Consider the following 27,075-nt stretch of genomic DNA (forward strand, 5'->3'; position numbering starts at 1 on the left):
TTAATTAAAGCTCTTCTTTTTCATGGCCATGTTCCACATGCAGCTACTTGATCAGGGCTCCAGATCATGAGAAGCAATCTCATCCCCAGACCCTTGTCCCCAAACCCTTGTTCCCAAACCAGAAAGACACCAACCAACCACCAGGGAATAATCCTGGGTGGGATTCCAAGCACCAGAACTCACCCTAACCACTCAGCACTAACTCTAACTGCTGGCTTTTTGCCAACCCTGTGCCAAAAAAAGCAGTTTAAGGAGTGTAATGAAGGAGATTTATGGCTATTTAATGAAGCTCTTCCCCAGCAGCCTGGGAGGAGGAAGGGAACAGTTGTCTGAGGAACTTACAAAAGGATGGTGGAAAATAGAACCAGCAGAAGCAGAAATTAGGCTTGGATTTGAATGAAAAATGACAGGTAGGGGAAGCAAGGACATGAAATATCTTCAAAGTAAAGACAGTAAAGCTTGCAGATGCAAGAGATGAGTCATTTGAAAGACATAAAAATGGCATAAATCAAAATATTCAAAATACAGTAACCATTTTATGGGTCAGAATGTCAAGTTGGGATGGGATGTTCTTGTTGAAACTGACTGGGAAGAGAGAGCTGAGTGCCTGGCTAGAAAAGTGTTATCTTCCAGCAAGCCATCAAAAATGAAAGGAAAAACAAACCTAGACATTAATACAGGCAGACAAAGGCAGGCTGGTAGCAGAAATGCAGATCTGAGTTCCACCTGACTAAATAGGACAACCTGTGGGTAAGACCAAACACAGAAAAGGTACATCAACAAAAAAAGGCAAAGCAAATGAAGGATAACACATTCCAAGCCCACAAAGGAGAGGAGGAGGAGGAGGGAGGAGAACTCTCTCAAGCAGGAGAGAAGAGAGATCAGAGTGAGGTAGGAGACTTTTTAAAGAGAAAATAAAGGCTGCACTGAGCTCTGCTGATGTAAATCAGAGGGATTTATCTGCACTGGTGCTGTCTTTGTGTGAGGAAGGTTGGTAAAAGCTGGGAAAGAGCAGTTTTGGTGGAATGTCAAAAGGTGAGGTCCAACTCACAGAGAGACTCCAGGCAATTCTGCAGTGAGCTGGGAGCTGGGGCAGGGCTGAGCAGCAGAAGTAAACAGGATGTATTTAATTTAAACAGGTTGTATTTCATTTACTTTTTGTGAGGCTACAGCACATTGAACCCAGGGGGAATAGTCAGGGAAGAAGGAACACAGAGTTCAGAGACTGGATAATGTGGGGTCACCAAAATGAGCTGAAGGTGGGAAGAAGGAAAGAATTCAAAACTCCTTAGTCCCTGAAACACAGAAGGAAGCTGGAAATGTCAGGTAAAAAGGAAGGAAAAGGAGCCAAGACAAAAGCTCCATAATTATAATGGCAGTTTTCCTAATTCTTCTCTGCAGTGTTTTCTCATCATTTCACTTGGTGTCTGGCTGTGCCTTGTACCCTGACACTCTCCTGACTGGGCTGTGTCCTGAAGAACTGGCAAATGGAGTATCTGAAAAGCACAGAGCCCGAGTGAAATGTCTGCTGCCGGCACTGAGTGATCCGCACCATTGTTCAGCTGTAATTAAACTGGAGGCACTTTATTTGCTCAGACACTACTGTTTAATTTTATCTGTTTGCTCCAGAAGGTGTTTTCCATTTTCCCATCTTTGTCCTGTGAGCAGACAATGCTTAACCAATTTCCAGGAAGCAGTCTTTTTTTTGTTACTTATATATATATATTTTTAAGTGAAAGGCAGATGCTGAGAAGAAATTATTTGAAGTGTAAGGGTTTGCAGAATCCCTGGGAGAGCCATTCCAGCCTGATGCCTTGGGACTGTTAAAAACTCTCTCCAAACAAAGGCTGCTGTGAATGTAAATCTCATTATCAGACAACAGACCTGCCTGACCTGCCTTTGGCACCTCGGTGAAGTGATTGAAATATAGACAAGGTCCAGCAGTAAAAGTAGATTTCCATTAGTCTGACAGGGCAGGATCTGCATCACTGCAAGTTTTGGGAAGGAAATTTCACTCTACCAGAGCATCAGCCTGCAATGAGTGGAGCCATGCTGAGCCAACCCTTTGGTTTTTAAAAGCTGGAAGAATCCAGGCAGAACTTTGGGCTGGGAAAGGGACTGAGGATGTCAGGAGAAGGCCCTGATCAGGACTTGATTGCAGCAGCCATTCTTTTATGAGACTTTCAGGTTTTTACTTCACACACAAATCCCAGCTCTGCGGCAGATGTAGCAATTACTGGTTCTTCCAGGGTGGATTTCAGCATTCCATTTCAGGCAAACATGGTTTTGAGAAATAAGAAGCCATTGCAAGGTTTCTAGGAGCTATAAAATGCCCTTTACAATGCTCTTTACAATTGCCACTTGAGCCTGCACAGAACCCAGGGCTGGTGGGAGCCCATATTAAACAAATGCCCTTTCCTTGCTGTACAGAAATTCCTATATTCACAAGCCCTAAACTACTGAAAAGGGAACATTAAGCAGCAAATACTCCCACACCAGGGAGCCCCATCCATCATGTCTGAAATCTGTCTTGCACAACCCACTCAGCAGAAGGGGAAGCTGCATCCATTTTTTTACCAGGATCACGTAGTTCCCTTAAAAAGAAGGAGCAAGATCCTCTTTTGGAGGATGATTTGCATATCTTGGAGCTGGGGAATGGCATCCTGTTAACAGTCCAGAAGCACAGCTTTGCTCTCAGGAGTCTTTTCAGGAGCATCACTACAGATCAAGCAGCTTTTGCAACGAGCTGTGAAGAGTAGCTTTGGAACCAGGGAAATCCCAGAACGGATTGGGTTGGGAGGAACCTTAAAACTCATCCAGTGCCACTCCCTGCCATGGGCAGGGACACCTTCCACTATCCCAGGTTGCTCCAGGCCCCGTCCAACCTGGCCTTGGACACTTCCAGGGATCCAGGGGCAGCCACAGCTTCTCTGGGCACCCTGTGCCAGGGCCTGCCCACCCTTACAGGGAAGAATTTGTCCCCAGAATCCCATCTAACCCTGCCCTGTGGCAGTAGGAAGCTATTCCTCCTTGTCCTGGCACTCCAGCCCTCATCCAAAGTCCCTCTCCAGCTTTCCTGGAGTTCCCCTTCAGGTGCTGAAAGATCACTCCAGAACCTTCTCAGGCTGAACAACCAGCCTGAAGAATCCCTGGATATAGACAATCACAAGCTATTTCTCTTCCCTGAGCATGGACAGCCCTGAAATTAGGACTGCTGTGTGAATATAATTGGATGTTATTTGATGAGGAGAAAAAAAAAGGCCATTTCTGTCCTTTTTTTTCAGATTTCTGCTGGACCTAAGTTAAAGGAAACACAGTAGAAACCAGCTCGCTTTTCCCAGGCTGGTGAATGCCACATTCCCTCCCTCCCAGCAGCTTTGGGAAGTTCAGGGAGAGCTGGAATCCAAACCCTTCAGAGGCTGACACAAGGGACAGACTCTCACACAAAGGCTCAGTTCCACCTCAGAGTTTAGGTGGAAACTCAAAGCTTCAGCGGAATTTTGTGGAATTTGGATAATCTGTGAGCCCCAGGCTGGCTACCTGCATTCTGAACTCAGGATTGGTTTCGTGTTGGTGAATCGAAGCCGCGTTTCACCAATCTTGGGTTTAATGGGATCCAATAAAGATGCAAATTTCCAAAACAATTAAATATACATGCTAAGATGGAGCTGCAGCCAAGCATATTTTGTAATTAAAGCCCTCTCCTTGTCTCCAAGCAGTGGGCTGGGCAGGCTCCTCACAGAAATGGTGTGAAATGGTGGCAGTGGGTGCTGTGGGCTGGCTGAGGGATTTGTTACGTGGGTCCCAGTTCTGCACCTCATATTTGGCTCAACTAAAGGATGATTCCTCCTTCTACACTCCAATGAAAAGCCACTCAATATTCCAGTTTCAAAGGGCAGTAATGCCTGCTTGCAAAAGGCCACTGTCACCTTTGATCCAAGGACACATTTGTGCTGACTAGATTGTAAAAAAAAATATTTTAAGCTCGTGTCTGTCAGAATATGGGTCACCCTTTGTAATATGGGTACATTTGGATTTGACTTACAGGGCTAACAAATCATTAATAGATGTTGTGGGGATAAGTAATCCGCATTTTAGATGGCTACAAGCAATCCATTAACCTGCTGGGCTCCTGCAGCCAGTAGGAATTAACCATTTATGGAAATTGTTGGAACACAAATGAGCTTTTTCACTGCTTCTTTACCATGACTGAAAACTGATCCTTAATGGGAAGGAAATATTTCTAACAGCAGGTGAATTTGGGGAAGAAGAAAAACAACTCCTGGACACTAACTCCTAAATTCTCTAAATCCTTTCCATGGTCCTGGGGCACTAATTCAAACTTCCTCATATTGAAACTGGAAGTGACTGGTTGCTTCACTCATGGCAGAGATCACTGTTTGTCTTGTGGGATGGGATTCTCTACCAAAGGACAGCTCACCTGAACACAGTTTTTGCTTGCTCACAATCACACAATCATGGAATAGTTTGGGCTGGAAGGAACCCTTGAAGCTCATCCCACTCAAATCCTGACACCTTCCACTATCCCAGGTTGCTCCAGCTGGACCTTGGACACTTCCAGGGATCCAGGGGCAGCCACAGCTTCTCTGGGAATTCCAGGCCAGCCCCTCCCCACTCTCCTAGCCAGGAACTCCTTCCCAAGATCCCACCCTAATCTCCCCTTTCCCAATGGGAAGCCATTCCCTGTGTCCTGTCCCTCCATCCCTTGTCCCCAGTCCCTCTCCAGCTCTCCTGGAGCCCCTTTAGGCTCTGGAGGGGGTTCTAAGGTCTCTTCTCCAGGCTGAACAGCTCTCTCAGCCAGCCAATGTTTTTTTATCAGTTCCTCTTAGTTTACAGAGTGAAATTATCACTCAAAAATGCTTCTTTCCTATCTCTCCAGTTGACAGAATGTGCTTTATGTGACAAGAGTCAAACGTAAATCCCAGCATCATGACATCTTTAGGACAAACACCTTTAGTTCTGAGGCTGCACCTCCAGTCCTGAGGACAGTTCTGGGTCCCTCACAACAAGAATGACATTGAGAGGCTGGAGTGTGTCCAGGGAAGGGAACAGGGCTGGGGAAGGGGCTGGAGCCCCAGGAGAGGCTGAGGGAGCTGGGAAAGGGGCTCAGCCTGGAGAAAAGGAGGCTCAGGGGGGACCTCGTGGCTCTGCACAACTCCCTGACAGGAGGGGACAGCCAGGGGGGTCAGGGCTCTGCTCCCAGGGAACAGGGACAGGAGGAGAGGAAACAGCCTTGAGTAAACCAGAGGAGGTTTAGGTTGGACATTGGGAACAACTTCTTCACGGAAAGGGGAGAAGTCCCCAACCATGAAGTGGCACTCGAGGCCGACCACAGCGACGTGGCACTGGCTGACAGCTCAACCTTAAAGACCTTTCCCAAGCACAACAACTCCGCGATTGCACAACTTTGCAGAGGCAGCAGAGCTGGAATCTGGCTGTGTGAGCAGGGACCCCCACCCCGTGCCCTGCAGGGACTCACGTCGGGCATGATCTCGATCTTCTCGTAGCGGCGCTTGTAGGGCAGCGTGAGCACCTCGGCGCGGCGGTAGGACATGGCCGGGGGCTGGCAGTCGATCATCAGGTCCGTGCGGTGGGACTGGGTGGGAGGGGGCTGCGTGTACTGCTCGGGGCACACCACGTGCAGGGGCTGCAAAAGAGCAGCGTGGCATCGCCATCAGCACCTCAATCAACTGCTCCAGGAGTAGGAGCCGAGTGCGGCGGCGAACCGCCCGGAATTTATGTCTTTAATCGTCAGTTGGATACTTGCCACGAGGAGGGGAAACATAAAAATATTACGTAGCTTTTTCTCCTAAATCTTTGCCAGATAAACTGGAAGGAAATGGCAGCAGCGGTGGAGACCATCCCAAGTGTCGGCATGTGAGGCTGCAGAAACCTCGATAATCGAGGCTGCAAAAACAGCTCCTGAATTTTCCAGCTCCAGTTTTCCAGCAATATGTTAACAAAACATAAACAGGCTGGTTGCCACTGCAGGGTTTAAGGAAGCCAAAGGAGAAGCCAGTGCAAGCTGCCCTGGAGACAGCACAACACATCAGCAGTAACATGGAAGGAGATGTTTATCCAAAGCCAGGCAGTGGCAGTTCTATTGTTGCCTGGAAAGGCTGACCTGGAACAGAGACTAGACAGAGCAAAAGGAATAAAATAGGAATTTACTGAAAGGATACACCTTGGACAGTGCAAGAGCCTGGCCAGGGCTGTATCCAAATCAAATCCAAGATGGATTCCGGTCATGAGTTTTTTACACTTTTACAAGTTTTGGTTCATCTGCACACTGGGGTCAGTTGTCCAACCACAGCCCCAGGCTATGAAGTCTCAGCCCCCTGGTTTGCCCCCTTCCCTTCTCCATTGTTTCTGCTTTTTGGATACCAGTTGTCCTTGATTCTCTAGCTAGAAAGGAATTGTTTTGTCTAAATACCCTGTGAAGAGAACTCACTAACACATAATATGAAGTTTCACAGTTACACACTAAACAGCAGAGATTCTGAAAAATATAAAAGCTACAACCCAAGGCATCACTATCAGTTTGCAGTGACAAGCCAGCTTGCAGAACAATGAGATAAAGTGATGCAGGCACTGCATCACTTTGGAAGGTTTGGAAGAATGTGCATTTCAGAGTTCAGCAAGATAGAACACAGGGAAAAACTCAGACAGAAAAAAAAAAATCTGGTCATTATTTTAAGTATGTCATGAGTCAGAAAGCAAATTTTAGCAGAAACAAATGGGATGGGTCACTAAAACTCCAAAGAGTTGAGGGGAAACAGCAAATACTACAAGAACCCTCTTTTTCTTAGACCTCTCCTAAAACAGAGTTCAATGCTGTGTCCTCATTCATTCACAGAGCCCTCTGTGTCCTGGGAAGAAGGATCTGGGTGTTGCCTCCATTTTTGTTCAATGCAACATTTGCCCACAATTCATTCATTTAACTTCAGCTGTGTGAGGAAACATAAGAAAAGGCAACAGAAAATTCATTACCTGGACTTCTTTGAGTAATTTAGACACCTGAATGAAGTTGAGTCTCGTGTCAATGGGACAGTAAACACATTTCATTGCCAAGGGCTGATAGGGAGCCAGGGCATCCAGGTAAGAGAAATCAGGTTCTGGAAAGAGAAATGGTGAAAACACTCAGAGCCCAAAAACCACAAAAACTGCCCAATTTCTCTCTAATTCCAGTTTAGTCAGAGCTGTTGTTCAATGTTAATTCTGTTACAGATTTCTCTTCCCTTCCTCCTTCCCCCACCCATTATTTTCAATTAATTTGATGAAAATTACACTCACAATTAGTCTTACCTTAATCAAGCAATAGAGCAATACTATTTCACTTGAACACATTATTGCATGATTTTTAGAGCAAATTTAATCAAGACCAAAACATAATCTCTTACTTTTAATCAGATCCTGTAAAGGAAGGCAAAATGTAGACATTTTCAATCTTGTAAGGTAAGCCAAATGGCAAGTTGGTTTTCACTATGACAAAAATGCAGCATAAAGATGGTATCTTGATATATAAATATATACCTATTTATTCTTTTGAATCTAAAAGCCAGTTTTAGATTGGTGGGAAACCAAGGGTTCTTTTATAACTGAATTAGAGGTTTGCCAGGGAAAAGTCAGGCACTGAATGGGTTTTTACTCCCACAGAGAGTATTAAAACACTGAGAATACTACAGAAAAAAGATTATTTTTTTGGTGAATGACAAATGTAGATCTCAGGTAACATGGTGTAGGATACAGGTAACCTCTTCATTCTGGGGGGTCACCAACCAATGGTATGGAAAAGATTATGCCATCTTTATTTCCCTGATAATTGTAGGATAGATGGGACAAAGGGAATGTTGAAAAAAAAAAAAAAAAAAAAGAACTGGTATTAGTTTGATAAGTACAGAATGGGAAAAGAGAAAGGGCTACATGAAAATCTCATCTGCTGTATTATCCTGAACCACAGGGCCTCAAATGACAGCAGGCAGAATGAAGTGCAGTTCAAGCCTGGCTGGAGCACAGCAAGAGGAATTCTCTGGGACCTGCTGAGGCTGTGAAAGGATGAACTTAAAGGAAACTGAAATTCAAAGGCTCCAGTCCAGATTTAAAGAGCTATCTAGGATGCTCTGACATGCAGCAGAGCACGGCACTGGTTGGATTTCTCATGCAGACAGAAAGAAAAAAAAATCGCCTTCAAACCTTACCAGAGGAAGTTCAGCACCACTGGGACATCCAGCAAAAAGACAAGATAATAGCTCACCTAAACATCTAAAAATCTTAAAATCTGCTGCTGGCTAAGCACCACTGAGCACAATGTGGGGATATTTACCCTGAGAGAACAGTACATGGCACCAGGCAATGATACAAATGTTTGGAACTGCCAAAGGGATAATTTCCCCAAGTTTAAAGCAATTGTCAGAGTAGCTGCCTGGGAACATTAAAGTGAGAAATATTAACAAAAAGTGAGCGTTGTACAAGGACGTGCACATGAAGCCATAAATCCACAAACATGAAATAAAAATTACACTGGGCAAAAAGCCATGATAGTTAAAAGCAGATGTGGTGCTGGGAATGAAACAAAGCTTATAAATATCAATGTAAAAATGGCATTTTCTGTCAGTTAGGTTTAATAGCAATGAATAGAAATGTAAAAATAGGAATACTGAGAAAGTTGGTAGTTGAAGAATGATCAGTGATCTGTTAGGGTTAAATGACAAGGCATTGTAAAAGTCACTAGGGGAAAACAGAAAACTTAAGTCAGGCAGAGGTTCTCTGCTAGAAATGTGCTGTGAAATTGTAAAAAATAAGTTTAAAAAGTTACCAGAAGGGAGGTTTTCCATCCCATCTGGAGCTGTGGAGGACACAGAGATTTGAAGCAGCACCTATTCAGCATTTCTGAATCAGCAGGTTCAGAGAATGTACAGACATGGAGTCTTGGTCCAGGAATCCCATATAAAATCCAGTCCAAAGCCTCTCTGAACTCCTAGTAAGGACAGGAGAACCTTGGAAAGGGGAAAAATTCTAGTGAAGGGATCCTAACACAGGACTCTGTGTGAGATCTACAATGTTAAAAAGAGAATTTGAGCTGGGCTCACAGGGAACTCATGTGACACACAGGAACTGCTGTTTTGAAACCACCCAAAATCCCAAAGTCACCTGTCTGGAGGCACCAAGTGCTTGTCAAGGACACATATTGACTTTTCCTGACAGAATTACAGGTCTTTAGCTTTTCCCCCAAGACTCCTGATTTACTGCTGTGTGACACTGAGTTATAAAACCTTCCACTGTACAGCACTGACATGCATGAGCTAGTTTTTACATCTCCCAGGGAGCTGGTTTTTAAAGGAGACTTCTTTCTACTGTTTCTTCTGCTAGAATTTCTTTGTGGCTTAGTGGTGTTCAATATTTTTAATCAATAATCTCCTCAATACTACTCCAGCAGTGATGTCTGCAGGTGACACCAGCCAGCAGAGCAGCACCACAGTTCCCTCACAGCCAGGTCCTGACTGCTGGCTGCTTTAATTTGTGTTCTTGTCATTGCTTTTTACATTATAGATTGGAAAGGTGGGGACTGTCTGGTTCTTATGGACTGAACAAGCAGTGTTCATTAACAATGCAGGATAGTCTGGAGTTTAAAGGCTCTAATTACCAGAAACCAAGAGTTTTTCACAGGAAAAGCTACAACATCATCTGCTCTCACACACTGCTCCAAAGGACTGGGGTTCTTTCAGATCCACAGGAGATTTTAGCTTAAAACAGAAAAGTAATTAAATAATGGAAATCAGTAGCATCAGTGGAGTGCTTCAGATTTTCACTGGTGCTAAGAAGAGGAGAATTTAATATTCTAGGAATTTCTACAGACATAGAATCACTTAGGCTGGAAACAAATCTCTAAGGTCATCAAGTCCAACTGCCAAAACCAGCACTAAACCCTGTGTTTTGTTCCAGCTGAGACAACCATAAGGAAATAGGCCTAGGACTAGATAGTCACAAGGCAGTAGGACCATCCTGCCCAGTGAATGTGCCCACAGACAGAGACAAAAGACATGAATTTAGGAAAAAAACCACCACAAGCATCTGGAATCACTGTGCACTCCAGGGTCACCCAACTAAAGCAGCTCTCAATTGGAGTTTCACTAAGTACAAACTGGGAATGAATCTTCAAGACCACGACCTGCAGCACTCCCAGGTTGTCAGGAGTGACATTTTGATGCCTTAACAACCTGCCAGGGCCAGGCTCTGACAGAAGTGCTAGACTGCCTCAGTTCACTGAAGGATTAGGATCTCACACAGAAAGGTCAATTGCCTCTCCTTACAGAAGACACAGAGGAAGAGTTCCTGCCATGAAAGGCCAGTTCCTGACACCCTGGGCAGCACATTCACAACGTGATTAATGCCACTGGCTCCCTGGGGATTCATGGAATACACACTCCAGCAAAAGCTCTGCAAACTCTGCCTTAATTGAAGTCCTGACTGCAGTAGAATTCACTATTTCCAAGACACTGCATAGCCACATTGCAATTTTACCCAATTACTGTAATTAGGGCATGTCTCCTGAACTGCCTCGAAGGTGAGGAGGGATGGGCACTGCAGCAGTTATACTTTTATTGCTGTGGTACCTTGCACCATTTCCCAGCACAAAAACAGTCTGGATTTAAGTTCCCTGCAGGAACCCCCTCGTGTCTCCCCTCCCATTGAACAGGGTTAATTATACACTATAAATACCCCCAAACTGGCTTAACAGTATCATGACACTGTCACACTTTTTGGAGCCAATACTGTGAAAGAGTCAAAGGGACTTGCTTGTCACTAGCCTCGAGTCTACACTTAAAAAAGGAAAGAAGAAAGAAATAAACCTTTCCCAGCCTTTTTTTCTTCAGGTTTTGTGCTTTCCAGCAGCTTTCTTATTCACTAAAAACTGGAGGAAAATAAACTTATCAGCGGGACTCCACCCCACCCTTGCTGTGGGAATGTTCCTCCCACATTACTTTGTCAAAAAATCCATACCTTTTTTACCTGGCTAAGTCATAGAGAACACACCTCCCACTATCCCAGAGCACTTCAGACACAAAATCAGGAGTAAGGACCTAAATTATTCTTTGCCTTCCCAAATCAGGACAATGCCCACTGCAGGGCTCTGTCTGAGTGACACATCAAGTACAAATACACCTGCACAGAACCTCAGCTCCAGGGAAGGCCTTGATGGACTTTTTAATTAGGGTCAGCACTAGAAGCAGATGGAGAGAAGTGGAGGAACTTAAAAGACCTGTTGAGCACTGAGAAAGGAAACAGCTCCACTGGGGAATGAGCCAGAGCTGTACCTTCAGCTACAAATGTGTCTGCCAGCCAAAAACCATCTGAACAAAGCTCAGCCCAAAGGCAGAACAGCTCAGATCCCTGTGTCACTTCTGGGACAGCAGAGAGGACAGAAACCTCTTTAGAAACACTGAAAGATGAAAAGGCAGGAGAAGGGATGAGGAAAGGTTTGTGGTTCCAGTGGAATATGGAGAATTGTTTCTCCTTTCTGACCAGCATCCATTAGGTCTTGCCTGAGTTTAACTTGCAGCCAGCTGCTTTTAATTCAAAAATTAATTTCCTGTAGGCATTTTACTGCTGTGCATAACAAAGATTTTGCTCAGAGGTGGCAGGAATGGACTCTGCAAGGCAAAGGTTGGCTCTGCGGGGCTACACTGAATTAAATGGCACAATAATTACATTTGTCCCTGCAGCTAGTCCTGGGGCCTTAATTTAGATAAGCTCCTAGTGAAGTCAAAAACTTCTGTCCCGGAGTGCATAAACTGTTAATTTGATAATGATACCAGCATTTTACTTACCTGTGAATATAACAGTGTTCAAACTGGATTTTCCCCACAGCTCCATGAAATGCACCACATCTCCAAATCTGAGAGAGGGATGCCCAGTGAACACAACACAGGGCTGCTTGAAGTCATTGCTGAAGTCTCCATGGATGCTGGGATAGTGTTTCAATTTGTTTGTCTGAATGAGCTGGGAAAAAAAAAAAACCACAAAAATCCAGACAGTGCAACTTTTCATGCCTCTGTGCTTGAGTGTGTTTATTTATATAAGATTATAAATGTTCTACAATTTATTTCTAACTCATTGGAGAGTCCCTTCCTGTACGCCCCTCAGATTTTTCCAACAAATTTAGCCATGACTGTCATAAATGTTATGAAAAGAAAGTCAAAGCATGGGGCCAGGGACCTCCAAGTCCTTGCTCTCACTTCTTTGGTACCAGCAGGATGGTGGCTGGGAGGAAACTCTGCAAACACTCCCTGCTTTGAGCTCCCTGGAGTGAGCAGAATGCTCAGCTGCCAAGTTCACAATAAGCTCCTTTTTCCTATTTGCCATGTCTGCAAAGAGCTCTGGGCTCATGTTTAACCTGCTTTTCTTGCATCACAGCAGTACCAGGCACTCTTGCCTTCAGCAGAATGCTGCTGAGCTTCCCCAGTCTGAAGGGTTCACACAAAGTCAAACCTGCTGAAAAAGAACAGACTGACTTTCCCTTCCTTAACTATCTCTGAAACCAGCAATAAACATGAACTAAGAGCAATAAGATGTTTTGCACACACAGTGCAATCAGCTCTGCAGGTGGAACAGATTTCTTTACTAAGATGGAGAAGTCTATTTATCAAGGCACTTCTCGAAGAGTTTTGCTTTATTTGTCCTGCCACTGTTTTCTAATCTGCAAAAGAAGGTGCGACTTAAAAAGCAATTTAATAAGCAGGCTGTGAAGCACTTTCATGCAAAATTTTGCAAGTTTTTCCTTGGCAGGTATATGCTTCCATCTCCAGCATGAAAATAACTGTCAATACAGTTTAAAAAGCAAGGAATTTAACACATGAAATCACAGACTGAACAGCTGAGAGAAAAACCACGGAGATAAAGAGTGTGAGGGAGGGAAGGGGGATTCCTTTGCCAGCCAGCTTTTAAAGGAGATTGGGCTGTTCAACAAATCACAGAATCCTGGAATGGTTTGGGTTGGAAAGGAACCTGAAAGCTCATCCTGTTCCACCCCCTGCCATGGGCAGGGACACCTTCCACCAGCCCAGGTTGCTCCAAGCCCTGTCCAACCTGGCCTTGGACAATTCCAGGGATGCAGCAGCCACAGCTTCTCTGGGAATCTGTGCCAGGGCCTCCCCACCCTCCCAGTGAAGATTTTCTCCCTGGTATCTCATCTAAACCTCCACTTCAGTTCAAGGCCATTTCTCCTTGTCCGGTGTTACTTTTTACCATGGCTGATCTAAGGTGCCTGCATGGAAATGAACAGAAACTGAGAATTCTCAGCAACTTGTGCACCACAAAGTACCTCACAATGCAAGGTTATTACACAATTCTGTAGATGCACATGGATCATTTCCATGTGGATCTTTGAATCATGGAGGAAGTAGAAATTGGACTACATTTTCTGCAAGTAATAGCTAGTTCCTATTTAATCTTCAAGAGGGAAATTGGAAAAAAAACACCCAATAACTGCTCTGGCAGTTGATAGGCACTGAATCTCAAAAATACTCCTGCAATTATACTGGTAAAGATTTCTGATTAACACATCTGGAGTGCAGGGTTTAGAATCTAAACTTAGCTTCAGTAATAAAAACTGCAGCTTAGCAGACAATGGGTAAAACAAATTTGAATCCATAAAATACTGACATTTAAATGAACTTGTAGGAAATGGCCTCAAAAAGCTTTTGCTCTGTTTGGGTTTTTTTGTTATTGTTGCTTTTTTGAGGTCTCAAAAGTCTCAAAACTAAAATTGCAGAAGCAGTTTCAACTGGGTAAACTGGAAGAGGAGGCTGACTTCTATTTCAAACATTGTGGGATATGTGATATTCCAGGGGAAATCTTTTCCAGGGATAGGCAGATAAGTCAGGGAAAGACATTTCTACAGCCAGCATTGATCTAAGACACTCCTGAAAACCACAAACTGTTGTTCCAGCATCTTTTTTATCAGGTTCCATCAAATGGTATTTATTTGTATGGAGCATTCAGATCTTTGGGAAGATGTGAGAGCAGCACTGGATGTGGAAAGCAGTGAACAGCTCATTTCCCTGCCATACCTCCACAAACATTCACCGCTCAGCAACATAAAAGCTGTATTTTCTTCAAAGCATTATGGAAGCTTCAAATCCCCTCCTATTGCTTTGTAAAGAGACACAGGAGCTCTAATCCAGTTTTCAGGAGCTCGTTGGTGATGATTTTTTTTTCATCTTTTCTTTTTATCTTGCCAGATCTTTTCTGATAAGTCTGGTGATGCTTCAGAGCTCATCTCACATTCCCTGATTCTCACAGGTGGACAGAGCAGGGGTGAAAGGCTACAAAAACAAGTTTAGAGACATTCTACTCACTCCGGTGAGAAAGCAGCTGGTGGATTTTAGTTTCTTAGAGTAAAGTCTCTTCTAATCACCCCATCAAAAATAGATGGAGCTGACAGGTCCAACAAATTTTCCCAACTTATGAAGGGGCCCGAGTTTGTAATGATTCGTGCAGGTTTTTTTGTATCTCCAGATGAGATAATGTGTGTAAACCTTTGCTGTGCAATGGTCAGACCTCCAGCCTGGGCCAAACCCAACACCTGGCACTGAGCCAGCCAATATTTTCACAGTGGGCCTGGTTTCTGAAAAGCACAAGCAACATTCAGAGCATCTTTTTACAGAAAGAACCACTATTGACTGAAAGCTTAAGAGACAGGGGCTGGTAAAGTACTGAATCAAGAGTGAGAGCTGCATTTTTGTGAAATCCCAAATGGTTCTGTGCTTCCCTTTAAAGCTGTAGACTTGATTTACAGGGTCAGCAACTGCTGCTATAAACAGGATCAATCTCCAGAGCCTTTGTGTACCCTTTGTTGAAGTGAGCCAAAATACACTGATATTTACTCTGTGTGTGTTTATGTGTGTGTGCCGTGTATCCAGAATTTGGAACAGATGTGGCTCCTATCAGGGAATGAGAAATACATTTATTGCTTCACCTCCCTCACTCCCTTCATCAGATCAACACTAACAGGGGCCTAATTTTATCGCAGAATATCCAGAGTTGGAAGGGATCACTGAGCTCAACTCCTTTATGGTAATATTTATAACACAATTCTATAAACCAAACCATAATGCTCCACAATCACCTGGTTCCAGGTATTTATTTAAATGTCTTATGCAGGAACTGGCAAATGCAGGAAGGAATCAAAGATAAAGAAAACAAATAGTGGTATTTAAAATCAATATTGCTCCCACCCTGGCTCTTTTTTGAGTCAGAAAAAAGGGGTTTTGCAGCCATTTCTCTCAGATCTTGCTAATAAAATCCTTAATAAGAGCACAGTAAATCCAAATCCTCCCTCCACTGGCAAATACTGATCAATACAAATTACCTCTCAAATTTTATTGCTGCAGACATTTAGAGGAGTCTGGATTCACTAATCTCTGAGCCTGAAATTGTCCATGTAAAGATCGAACAGAGAGGAACAAATTCAGCCACAACAATTGAGCCATTCCTTGATAAACATAAAGCCTCCACCTCCACAAAAGGGATGGGACAGAGTGTACAATCCAAGGATCCCGTTAAAATGATCAAGGAGAGCCCTAAGTCCTCATCTGGGGCTGTGCTGCAATGGAATATTCCTGTATGGAATTTGGTAAGACACCACACGTGGGTTCTGGGATACCAGAATCACAAATCCAAGCTAAACAAATTATTGGTTTATGCTCCATAGAATTTCACCAAGGCATTGTGGAGCTTCAATCTGAGCCTATTTAGACAGTTGATCCTTGGCTATAATGGCTACAGGGGCTTGGAAGTGAAAGCCACCCCCTGCCTTGCCAGCTTGCGTTGACAAATATTTGGGATCTCCAGTTTTTGGCTTTGCAGTCAGAGCAACTCTTCCCTCAGAAATGCCATTAAAAAGAAGCTCTTTTAGTTAGTGCACCACTAAAAGGCTGCAGGAGAGACTTCAACAAGAGCCTGTATACTCCATTTTTATTAACTTTAGCAGAAACTGATGTTCAACGCTGTCCCTACTTCAGCCTACATCCCTTGCTCCTACCAGAGGGAAAGTATTCCCTGTTCACTCACACTGGATGTTAGGAAGCAAACTGCCACCACAAGAACTGTACCAGGACTGCATAGGAGGAGATAAGATGAACATCCACTGCTCCATTAAAGTGGAATTAAACAAGGAGGGAGAAATGTTTCAGGTTCTCTGTAGAGCTGAACATGTGTCTGGTTTTATTCAGCAGAGCAGAACAAGGAATGAGTTCAAAACATGCAACATAAATCGTAAAATGAAAATTTCCATGCGGAGAGAATGCAAAAGCTTCAAACAACTGAGTGCAGAGAGTGAGGAGAAATAAAAATAGTAATTGTAGAGAAAATGAAGATGTTTTTATTTACCTTCTTGTGACAATAATAAACGCAGAGTTAAGTGAAATGCCAAATACAATCACAGCTGATTAAAGGAAGGAATTACTCTGTTCTACTACACATCAGGAACTGCTGGAACTCATTGCTACAAGGGACAACATCAATGATTTGGGGGATTTTTTGCCTTCTTTGTTTTTAAATCTTGCTGTTTATACAACTAACAGGAACATCAAATTTCAGGACCAGCAGCATGCTGGGCTGGGCTTGTTCTGTGGATAATTAGAAGCTTATTTCCTGGCCTGTCCCTCTCTGATGTATCATGCCAGGCATGTTATTAATGATTCCTTAGAAGTAAAAGGCATGTCTGAGTAATTCCCTATTTTCCTCCAACAACTGAGCAGTTAAGCACATCTTTTCATGATGGGCAATTTCAGCACAGGTTACATTGCACAAGCCTAGCATTACTTTGAAAAAAGCCAAGCAATTCTCCACTAACAACCTCTCCGATAGAAACCATCATTCACTGTCTGCTTCTGATACTCATTAAAAATCCCCTGAAGTGCCAGTAAGCAAAGCTCCTGTCTGGGGGGATTGGGATTGTGGAAGCCTAGGATTGTGCTGGGAAGAGGTTTTATGGATGTTTCACACTGTGTGCATGAAATACAGTGTCAGAGGTGTGAGATTTTGGAGATTTAACAAGGGACCCAAGGCATGTGCTGAGCACTGGGGTGCTGGCAGGGACATGCCGTGAGATGTTCCATCCTGCACCTGGACCAGGCACATTCCTCCCTCTGTGCAGGGAAACTGAGCTGGGATCCACTGCTGGGAGGCCTTTCCTGCACAATTACCCTGATCTACACATGGAGCACAGAGCAGCTCTTGCAAAGCTGTTCCAATAATTTGGCAAAATCTCACAATCAACAGGCCCCCAGAAAATATAAAATGTCCCAGGAATTAGAGGACAGAGTTATCGCTCTATAACACAAAGACCCATCCTATAAGATGGGTTAATTAATCCAGTCTTTGACAGCTGCATGTTTGGCTTCTCATTTTTGGATGGGTTTTCACTTAAATCTGCCAGTTCCAGTAGATATTGTATATCAGAATATGGGCTGTCAGTGAATCCAATGACACTGTGGATCAACAAGGACACCCCAGAAAGCAGGGATGGAGGGCAAGACAGAAAGCACAGCCAGCAGCAAGGCTGCAGAGCCTTGTAATGAGAGAATTTGGAATTGATTTATCAGTGGGAATCAATTTTTTGGTTATAAAATAAATGGTGAACAGGTGGCTTGCCCTGCAGTCCACATTATTCTTGGTAACAGATTATACATAATTCACTGCACATCCTGCTCAAAACACATTCAAGCATCTGGAAAGAGTGAGGGCTCCTGGTCAGATCCTACTTCCAACAACGCCTTTGAAGCACCTACAGATGATACATATTATGGGCAATAGCAATTTCTAGAACAAGTCCCTGGATGAGATATCTCAGAGGAAAAAAAAAAGCACCCAGTGTCTGTAAAAACATTGAACTTCTGGGCTCTTAAACCTGCTATGGCCCCTCTGCACATCTCATCAAACAGTCTGGACCACAGCAGCTAGAAGAGCCAGGTTTCTGCATGTCCCAAGTGGCTCAGTGGCTCACTGAGGAGAAGGATTTAGTTAAATTCTCAGTCCTGTTCCTTCCTTTCCCAGCCTGCCTCTTGTCTGCTTCAGTGGGGAAACTACCCAGGGGAGAATTTACTGTCCCAGTATGTAACTCTGAAGGCATCAGTTATACTTAATGTCTACTTGGCTAAAGCTTCCCCTCAAATTATTATTTTGTTGTAGGGAAATCCTCCAAATTTAGAAGCCTCATTCCTCCTTGCTTCATTACAATGCTCAAGTAATTTCATTTAAAACTGCCACGGACAGCACTCAGTGCTGTGAACTTAAATTTTGATATAAAAATCTCTCTTTCAAGATAACCATTTCTCCTGCAGCAGACATGGTGCCTGCTTCAGTGAGGAGGAAGGAGCTGGCATGACTAAGCTGTCTCTGATAACAAGCTCTTAGTTTCACAGACTTGGAAATAAACTGCTTGGACAAAGGGAATGCTGGTGGTTGCAGTTGATAAGAACAAATATCCCACACCAGATCTCCTTCTGTGGGGGAAGGAGTGAACCAGGCCAGCCTGTGAAAGTGATGGGCTGGAATAAACAGGGTAATATTGGAGTTTAAGGAACATCATCACTCATTCATCCCCCATGCTCCCAAATTCATCACAAAAAGCAAAGGGAAAAAAAAAACACTTTTATAAAAAAATTAAACAAAATGTAAATAGCAGTAGAAGGGTTCATCAGAAAAATGACAGCTATACTGTGTGGACTGTGATCCAGAAAGTGAACGAGACCATGGTGAACTCACCTCAGCGTGGGGAAAAGGAGGTTCTGGAAGATACACCTTTGTTTGTTTGTTATGACACAACCTTTAAAAGAAAAGGAAATCAGCCAGAGTTAGAGGTGCAGCACATCCTGCAGCATCTGCTGCCATCTACTGTTACAATTTTGGAGAAAACTGGTTTGGATGTGAGGTACAAAATCACCAGTTGGTTCCTGCTGCTGCCAGAGTCTCTGGTGGGAGGACTCACACCTACAGGACACAACACCTCAGTCACAGCAGGATCACACAGAGAAAGGTGCAAAGCAGCTGAAGGTAATTCTGTACACACTGGAACAGAGCTCCTCTGCTGCTCAAAACAGATCTGTAACTCAGCATCCACAATGGTTCCTCATCCAGATCTCAGCAGCTTTTGCAAAGCCAAATCATCTGTCAACAGAAAAATCCCACTTGCCTCATCCCACTTCTCAGCAGTGACTTGGTCCTTTTGCTCATTCTAATCCAATTCCCCTGTGCATTTTATTATTGCAGTTCAATGTTGGTAAACTGCCTCTCCCCACAGCCCAAAGCTCACTGTGACCTGACATTTTCCATCAATCACTTCTCTTTAAAACAGACATTGAGAGCTGCTGATGAGCTCTACCCAGACTCCTGATTCATCCTATTACAGCAGCTAAAAAAAGTTGTTTGTCAGAGGTCTGGGTGACGTTACAATGATCTGCAGTGACACTGTCCTGGTGGCTTTTCTGGGAAACACTGCCTGGCTCATCCTTAATGCTTTATTTAACAGAAATGAGCCTGGGTCAAACTAATTTTTTAAAAGCCTAAGGGATACTAAGCAAGGCATTTCCTTTAGCTGAGTAAAGGGTAGACTTAAAGGCTGGAATCCCTGAATATCAACCACAGTTCTGACCCCAAACCTCTGTTTTGTTCAACCCTTGCCTCCATTTCCATGTAAATCCAGCAGATTTCAATCCTCTTTACAATTCTCCTGAGGAATCAATTCCCGTAAGATTTCCAGGACCTGTCTTTGCTTTTCTGAACTCCAAAATCTGGAGAGGAAGAAGAGCTACCTTATTGTATTTAATTTTCTACAGCATGCCTCCATTGGTAAGAATTTGGGAAGAGTTTCAATTGGTTGGGTTCTCCTTTCTAGGGCTCAGAATCACAGAATGGTTGAGGTTTGGAGGGACCTCCTTGAGATCACCAAGTTCAAGCCCTGCTCAAGCACTCTCAGCAGAGCAGATCATCCAGGACTGGGTCCAGTTGGATTTTGACATCCCCATAGCAAAGTCTACATAACCTCTCTGCACAGAGGCTGCAGTGTTTCACAGAATCATGGAATGGGATGGGCTGGAAGGGATCTGAAAGATCATCCAGTTCCAATCACCTGCCGTGGGCAGGGACACCTTCCACCATCTCAGGTTGCTTCAAGCCCTGTCCAGCCTGGCCTTGGACACTTCCCGGGGATGGAGCAGACACAGCTTCTCTGGGCAACCTCTGCTAGGGCCTCAGCATCCTCACATGGAAGAATTTCATCCCAATATCCTACCCAACCCGGCCCTTTGGCAGTTTAAATCCCTACCCTGATGGAATTTCACGTGTTTTAATTTGTTCTGCCAGTGGGCCCTGCCAAAGAGACTGAGCCCTTATCCTTCATTACTTCCTATCAGGTGCTTCTACACAATGATAAGATCCCTCTGAGCCTTCTGCTCTCCAGGCTGGAGAACCCCAGCTCTCTCAGCCTCCCCTCATCTCCATGGCCCTCATTCCAGAAATCCCACATCCTACTGGGGAGACCAGAACCACGTCCATGTAGCCTCAGCAGTGCTGAGCAGAGCAGGATCTCCTCTCCTGACCTGCTGGCTCAGCTCTGATCTGCTCAGCCCAGGACACTCTTGGCCTTTTCTTGCCATGGCTCAGCAAAATTAAGCCTGGAAACTCTTATTTTGCTTAGCCAGGGACATCATGGTACAGTCTGGGGGGTAAGACTTGCAGACAGGCACAGCTAAAACTCACTCAAGTCAGGAACATAATTTACTCATTATGGTAAGCACCAAAAAAGCAGAGATTGAGTCTGCACATTCTATAGGAAATGATCCTTCCCTAATTACAGAATATATTCTTACACACACACACACACACACACACACACACCCTGGTGACTCCAGGAATGTGTTCACAATCCTAACCAGGTGTATTTTAGAATCTGTCAGGTAGAGATAACCTGCACCTGCCTCCTCCCACAGCTGAGGGTGCACTTGGGGTTGCTCTGGCACACCTACCACTCGGCAAAGATCTGGGAGAACTCCAGGGAACTGTTGGCAACAGGTGAGATGAAATAAAAGGGGACATTGGAGAGTCCTGCAGAGTCAATGTACTGATAGAGGCACTCCAGCAGGTCGTAGATCACTCCTGAGGGGTAACAGGGAACCAGGACATTGCCTCCATTCCGGACAGTCATCGCTAAGGGAGAGACAGTGAGAGAAATCAATTCGTACTTCAACTTTTAATAAATTCCTTTCATCCAAGTATTACATAAAAAGCAGCTTTCGCATGAATTAACACAAGACATTATGTTTGGAAAGAAAACCTCTGATCATTAAATATGTTTATTTCCTGCCTTCTCCAGGCTCAGTGGAGCGATTCTGCTCCTTTAGCTGGGGGCACATGACAGCCTGAGCACATGGAAAACTCCTGACAGGAGAGGGCAGCCATGCACTGGCACAGGAGGATAAAGGAGTCACACAAACCATCTCACCATCAAAATAAACCCAAAATAAATCCATCTCTCAGCTGCCTACAGAGGGGAAGGACAACAGCTCCCAGGTCTCAGCCAAAAGCACTGCACATAAGTAAGCTGTTCAGTGCTTGGATTTCAGATGAAAAGCTCAAGGTGTGGTTATTTCAAACAGCCCCCAGAGCCAGAAATGGGTGATGGAATGTTTGTCCTTTTAAAAAATTCTAAATATTTCTGTCCTTTCTGTATAACAAGAAAAATTTAAAACTTGCAGCCAGCATGGGACTAGATAAAATTGAGCAGAAGAAAAAGGAAATATAGGTTTACTCTGTAATTGAGACAGATCTGAGCACAACAGCAAAAGCAAACAGAGCAAACATGGTGTTCTTCTGGCAGAATGAATTACAAAAATACTGCACCTTCTGGGAAAGGAGAAATACTTTGTTCACCTCAATGAGCAATTTCACCTGTGGTCGTGGGGTAAAACCATTCACTGCTGTTAACTGCAGTCCAGCAGCAGTTAAATCATGCACCAAGTATTCCACAAAAAGCTGTGGAAGAGTCTGAAAATACAAATATTGCATACCCTGCAAAATCACTTCTTTGACTTCAGTTTCTTGCTGGGTATGGATTGGGGTATGGATTTAGCACTTTAAGGGTCTTCTTGCCCCTGATGGGACAGAATCTTCCTCAAGGAAGATTTTTCTGGCTGAATGTTTAAGTTTTATGGAGTTCAGGGAGATGCACAGCCTAGTAGGATTTTTCACATGCATTTGTGGTTATTTTACTCCTTGCAGCAGTCAGTGCCTCTGACACGGTGCTATCAACAACTGCTCATCAAAGGCCCCTTGTTTATCACTTACAATACAACTGCAGGGTAGTGGATTTACTTCTCCAGGCCATATACAAACTATACCATCCAAATATTTGTGGAGATGAACAGCAATAGTTCAGATTTGTCCAGAACTCAAGATGTTCCCAAACATCCCAGCAATGTGTGACATTATCCCCCTCACACGGTCAAATCTAAACCATCCCAGCTGTAAACAGGATGTGAAGAGAGCAATGAGGAGGTTAAGAACAACATTTTCAAAGCCATCTGGAGGTGGAAGTTGAGGCTCTGGCTCCTCCAGGACCTGAATTTACACTGAGAAATCACAAACCCAAAAATCCTGCAGAGGTAAAGGAAAGTACCTGCACCTACTGCAGCAGGAATGGTGCACAGGGCAGGGATGAGATGCAGAACAGAGGTTAAAGAATGTGTCAGGCCACAAAAAATGTTACTTTTCCTTTGTGGTGCTTTGACCCTGGCTGGAGGCTGGGTGCTCACCAAAGCTGCTCTATCACTCAGTTGGGCAGGGGAGAAAATGTAACAAAAAGCTTGTGGGGAGAGTTAAAACCAGGGAGAGATCAACGAGTAATTACCATCATGGACAAAATAGACTTGACTTGTGGAAATTAGTTAAATTTATTACACCTCCCTCCAGAGAGGGTACAGACCCAGCCAGGATCCTGCTCCAACATGTGCTTCCCATGCTTCACAACCTCCTTCAGGCATCCATCCCCCTGCTCCAATGTGGGGTCTCCAGGTGGATTTCTGCACCTCCCTTGGTCCCCATGGGCTGCAGGGGCACAGCTGCCTCTCCCTGGGCTGGGAATCTCAGCTTTGGTTCCTGGAGCAGCTCCTGCCTTCTTCTTCCTCACTGTCCTGGGGGTTTGCAGAGCTGCTCCTCATTTATCCTCACCCTCCTCTCCCCTGGCTGCAATTACTCCTGCACAGTCACTTCTTTCCCTCTCTTCACTCTGTTATCTCAGAAGTGCTCCATCTCTGATGGGCTTGGCCTTGGCCAGCAGGGGGTCCATCCTGGAGCCAGCTGGGATGGGGGAAAACTTCTGGAAACACCAGAAATCACCCCTGTAGCCCCACACTACCAAAACCTGGCTGTGCCAAGCCCAACAGAGCCTGAATTCCCAACTCTCCCTTCCCCACAGCCACTGGCTCCCTGGAAACCTCAAGCCTTTCCTGCTGAAAACAAGAACAAGTTCAAGATTCCTGGGGCCACAGAGGAAATAATGGAGGGTAAAGTCTTGGAGGAGATCTCAGCCCGAGTCTGTGTCCTCATCTGAACCAAAGAGCTGGTGAGCAATGATGGATATAAAATCACAATCCAGGGAGTGGAGAATGATTCCAGCCAGGTGCCCACCAGGCCAGGGATCCACAAAGGGGTAAGAATCACCTCCCAGCTTCTGCAAAACAGGGGTGAAAACCTTTCCAAGAACACTGCTTTTCACACAAGCAGCAGGTCCAGTCTGGCTCTCTGCAGCACTACAGCAGCTTTTCAGAGTTGTCAGTAAGAGGACACATCTATCTGAAAGTTGTTTAAAGCCCAATTTATCTTGGTGACTGATGGATGCTCTCTCCTGATAAAAATTGTATAATAATCTTGGCATTTCAAATTTAGTCTCCTTCAGCAGCTCCATAACAAGTTGTTCAATTTACAACTCACAAAGAGATCCTTGCTTTCCCAGCAGCTGCCACCACAAGGTCGAGTTGGCACCTAAAAAGCAAACTGTGCTCTTTTCTGCTCTCTATTAACACACACAGCCTCACACTCACACAAAATATCACCAACTGTCCCCACAGACAGACTGGCAGCTTTGCTGCTGGTGCCCAAGGCAATGTGGAAATAAAACTGCTCTCCCTGAGCTGCAGAGTGCTGGTGCTGCAGTGCTGAGCAGGGAAAAAAGAGGTTTGGGGTAAACTCAGAGGAAGCTGGAGGTGGGACACAGTGTGGGGATGAAACTGTGTGTGCCTTGGGAATCCTGGGAATTAGGGCTGCAGCTCCACATGCTGGGATGAAAACAGAGATCGAGGTGGAATTTTCACACTTCCATTTCTGTGCTTCACTCCCCCCCGCCCCCTCTTCACAAGCATGCTGCTACCTCCTCATACACACTTTTGGTGAATTTTGGTCTGCTTTGGAGTTTTTACCTTGAGTATTCTGAGCTGCTTGTGCACTCCATTGCACATTTTGGAAGTGAGAAAACACACATGAAAGCTACTGTGCTCAGCCTGCCTCCTCAATTGCTTTTCCCAGAAACCCATTGCTTTTGGACATTTTTACATATTTGAAAGAAAACTGATTCTCTGTTTTCCTGAGGTTGGGTAGATAAATATAGCTGGTGTCATGTAAAAGACAGCTCTAAACTGCATTAATGTAGAATTATTTAATTTCTTCATTTTGCTGGTTTTTGGCAAGTACCACTCAAATTCCAGATTCTTACAATGGCATTATTTTAAGCATGTATCTTCCTTTGGTCTTTAATTATTTTTTTTTTCTCATTTCTCTGAGTTTGTCTCATTCAACAAACTGGCTCGAGGACCTGCAAACCCCTGAAAATAGTTCAGAATGTTTCTGTAAACCAGAACAAGTTGTGCAGACAAACAGCCACCTGCACTGACACATGTAACATGGTTGTTTATACACAGTCAACTTTTGGATTCTGCTTTGGCCCAACTACAGCTCTGAGAGTTTAATTTGTAAATGCATTTTAATTAACAGTCTCACTCTTGTTTACTCATCATGATAGGAGGGGACTGTGCCACTGTCTGTCAGGGGGACAGTGACCCACCCCCATGGAGGTCCAGGAGGGACAGAGAAGGGCAGCTCATCTGGATTTACCAAAACCAGATCACCAGAGCTGTGGCAGGGGAATAAAACTCAGTGTTTAAAACCAATGAAAATGCAGATGAGATACACACACATGTAAAAACACACATTTAGGAAAGGAAGTCACAGGTGTTAACACAGCTTCAAGGGGAGGTTGAACAAAACTACAGGACATCATTAATTACACAGTCACATCTAATTCAGGAAATTCCTGAAATAAAAATACTTAAAGATCATCAGAGAAAAGTATCACAGAATTTCACCCTATTCTTCTTGGATGCTGGCAGAGAGGATCTTTAGTAAAACCCACGATTATCATTCTTATAAAATGCCAAAATGTGCTCTATTAACAGATATCTAGAATCACTGAGTGGGTTGAGTTGGAAGGGACCTTAGGGATCATCTAGGTCCAACCCCCTGCCATGGGCAGGGTCCCATTCCACTGGATCAGGAACTTAGTCTGATTTAGTCTTGTCATGTCTTTGGTATTTTTTTTAAGGATCCTCCTATCACGAGCTTTTAAATTCTATTTGTAAAATGTAGGGAATTTAAAATAAAGGGAAGATCCTGGTAAAAGAACAGACAACACAGAGCAGGACAGACATGGAAAAGTGGTTTGATGAAAGAAGGAGGAGAGCACAGAGGAACTGAGCAGGGGCAAGGGGAGAAAAGGAGAACAGCACTAGATGTGACATTCCAAACAGGCTGGAAAATGCTGCCATTCACACTGATATCACAGCTTTGCAATTATCAGCTTTTCCAGCTGTGAAAGCATCTGATTAGGTTTTATATTTCTGGGGGTCTATAAATATATCTTGACTTTTTTTTTTAAAACAGATTGTGCTGTTTGCTTTTGATATATTTAAAAGTCAGGTGTAAGAAGGGAAGCAGATGTGCTTGTTTTCAAAACTGAAAGTCATAAAAAAGCATGTAAAGATTTTACTCTGGCTGATACACAGGAAGGAAATAGTAATATTTCAGCTGGGAACAATATCCACGTAGCCTGTTGGCAGCCAAGTGACATACTTAGCAAACCAGGAGCAGCAGATGATTAAATCTCATTATACCTGTTCCATTCCAAAACATTTTAGGTACAACCTGTGTCTCTCCAAGCACTTACTGCATTAATGACATCAGGAGCACATCGTAAAATCTAAACAGGTAGTTTTATGCCAGGAGCTATAGCTGGACAACTTATTCAATTCCAGGAATCTCAGAATTATTTCCCACCCAAAGCCATGAATAAGATGATAAAACAGGCAGGAGATTTCTCTCAGTGACCTACCCAGGTTGCTGCAGAACTCTCCCACCATTCCATCAGGGTTGGCAGTAGGGATCTGGGTCAGCCCTGTCAGGATGAGAACGTCGCTGTTTTTAAGAGAAGCCTGGTCCATGGGCTGGAACAGAGCACAGGGAAATAAAATCAGGAATGGGAGAGTATCTCCAGGCAGGACATAATAGATACAGTCACCAAACATTTTACACTTCACACTCCTCCATCTGTGGGAACCTAACTTGTTTTATAACTGGTATTTTATTGAAGCAGAATGAAAATGCAAACCCATTTCTCTGCATTAGCAAACAGAAAATAGATATTCAGAAATTAGACATGAGTGTGACACTAAATACATATTCTTGATACTGAAAATGTAGCGTGATCCAATCTTGATAAGGTAAAATCCAATTCTCTCTGTGCAGATGGTGAAAAGGTAACCTTGAGCTTCACTTTGTGTTGGGATGCCCTTCCCACAGCTACTGATTAAGCAAAAGTGGGCAACTGCTGGCAGCTGTGTGGTACTTTATGGGTATTTACTCTCAATAAACAACATTCTGCAGTCTCACCAACCAGGAAAGATTTCTGCCAGAAGAGACAGATGAAGAGATTTCCTCTGCTGAACCTCC

At 44.1% G+C, this 27,075-nt stretch overlaps 1 protein-coding gene across 3 annotated transcripts in view; it reads right to left on the reverse strand.

Annotated features, from left to right (window-relative positions):
* INTS9 (integrator complex subunit 9) overlaps positions 1-27,075 on the reverse strand; it is a 60,645-nt gene that overhangs the window by 8,622 nt on the left and 24,948 nt on the right. For all 3 annotated transcript variants that reach the window (XM_062489598.1, XM_062489599.1, XM_062489597.1), the window contains 6 exons: positions 26,459-26,570; positions 21,048-21,228; positions 18,790-18,850; positions 11,850-12,021; positions 7,012-7,136; positions 5,501-5,668 (listed from right to left, as the gene is read on the reverse strand). In XM_062489598.1, coding sequence (XP_062345582.1) covers positions 5,501-5,668; positions 7,012-7,136; positions 11,850-12,021; positions 18,790-18,850; positions 21,048-21,228; positions 26,459-26,570 — 819 coding nt within the window. The remainder of the gene's footprint in view (positions 1-5,500; positions 5,669-7,011; positions 7,137-11,849; positions 12,022-18,789; positions 18,851-21,047; positions 21,229-26,458; positions 26,571-27,075) is intronic.

Source organism: Cinclus cinclus, chromosome 3, assembly GCF_963662255.1.
Source record: "Cinclus cinclus chromosome 3, bCinCin1.1, whole genome shotgun sequence".
Classification (NCBI taxonomy): domain Eukaryota; kingdom Metazoa; phylum Chordata; class Aves; order Passeriformes; family Cinclidae; genus Cinclus; species Cinclus cinclus.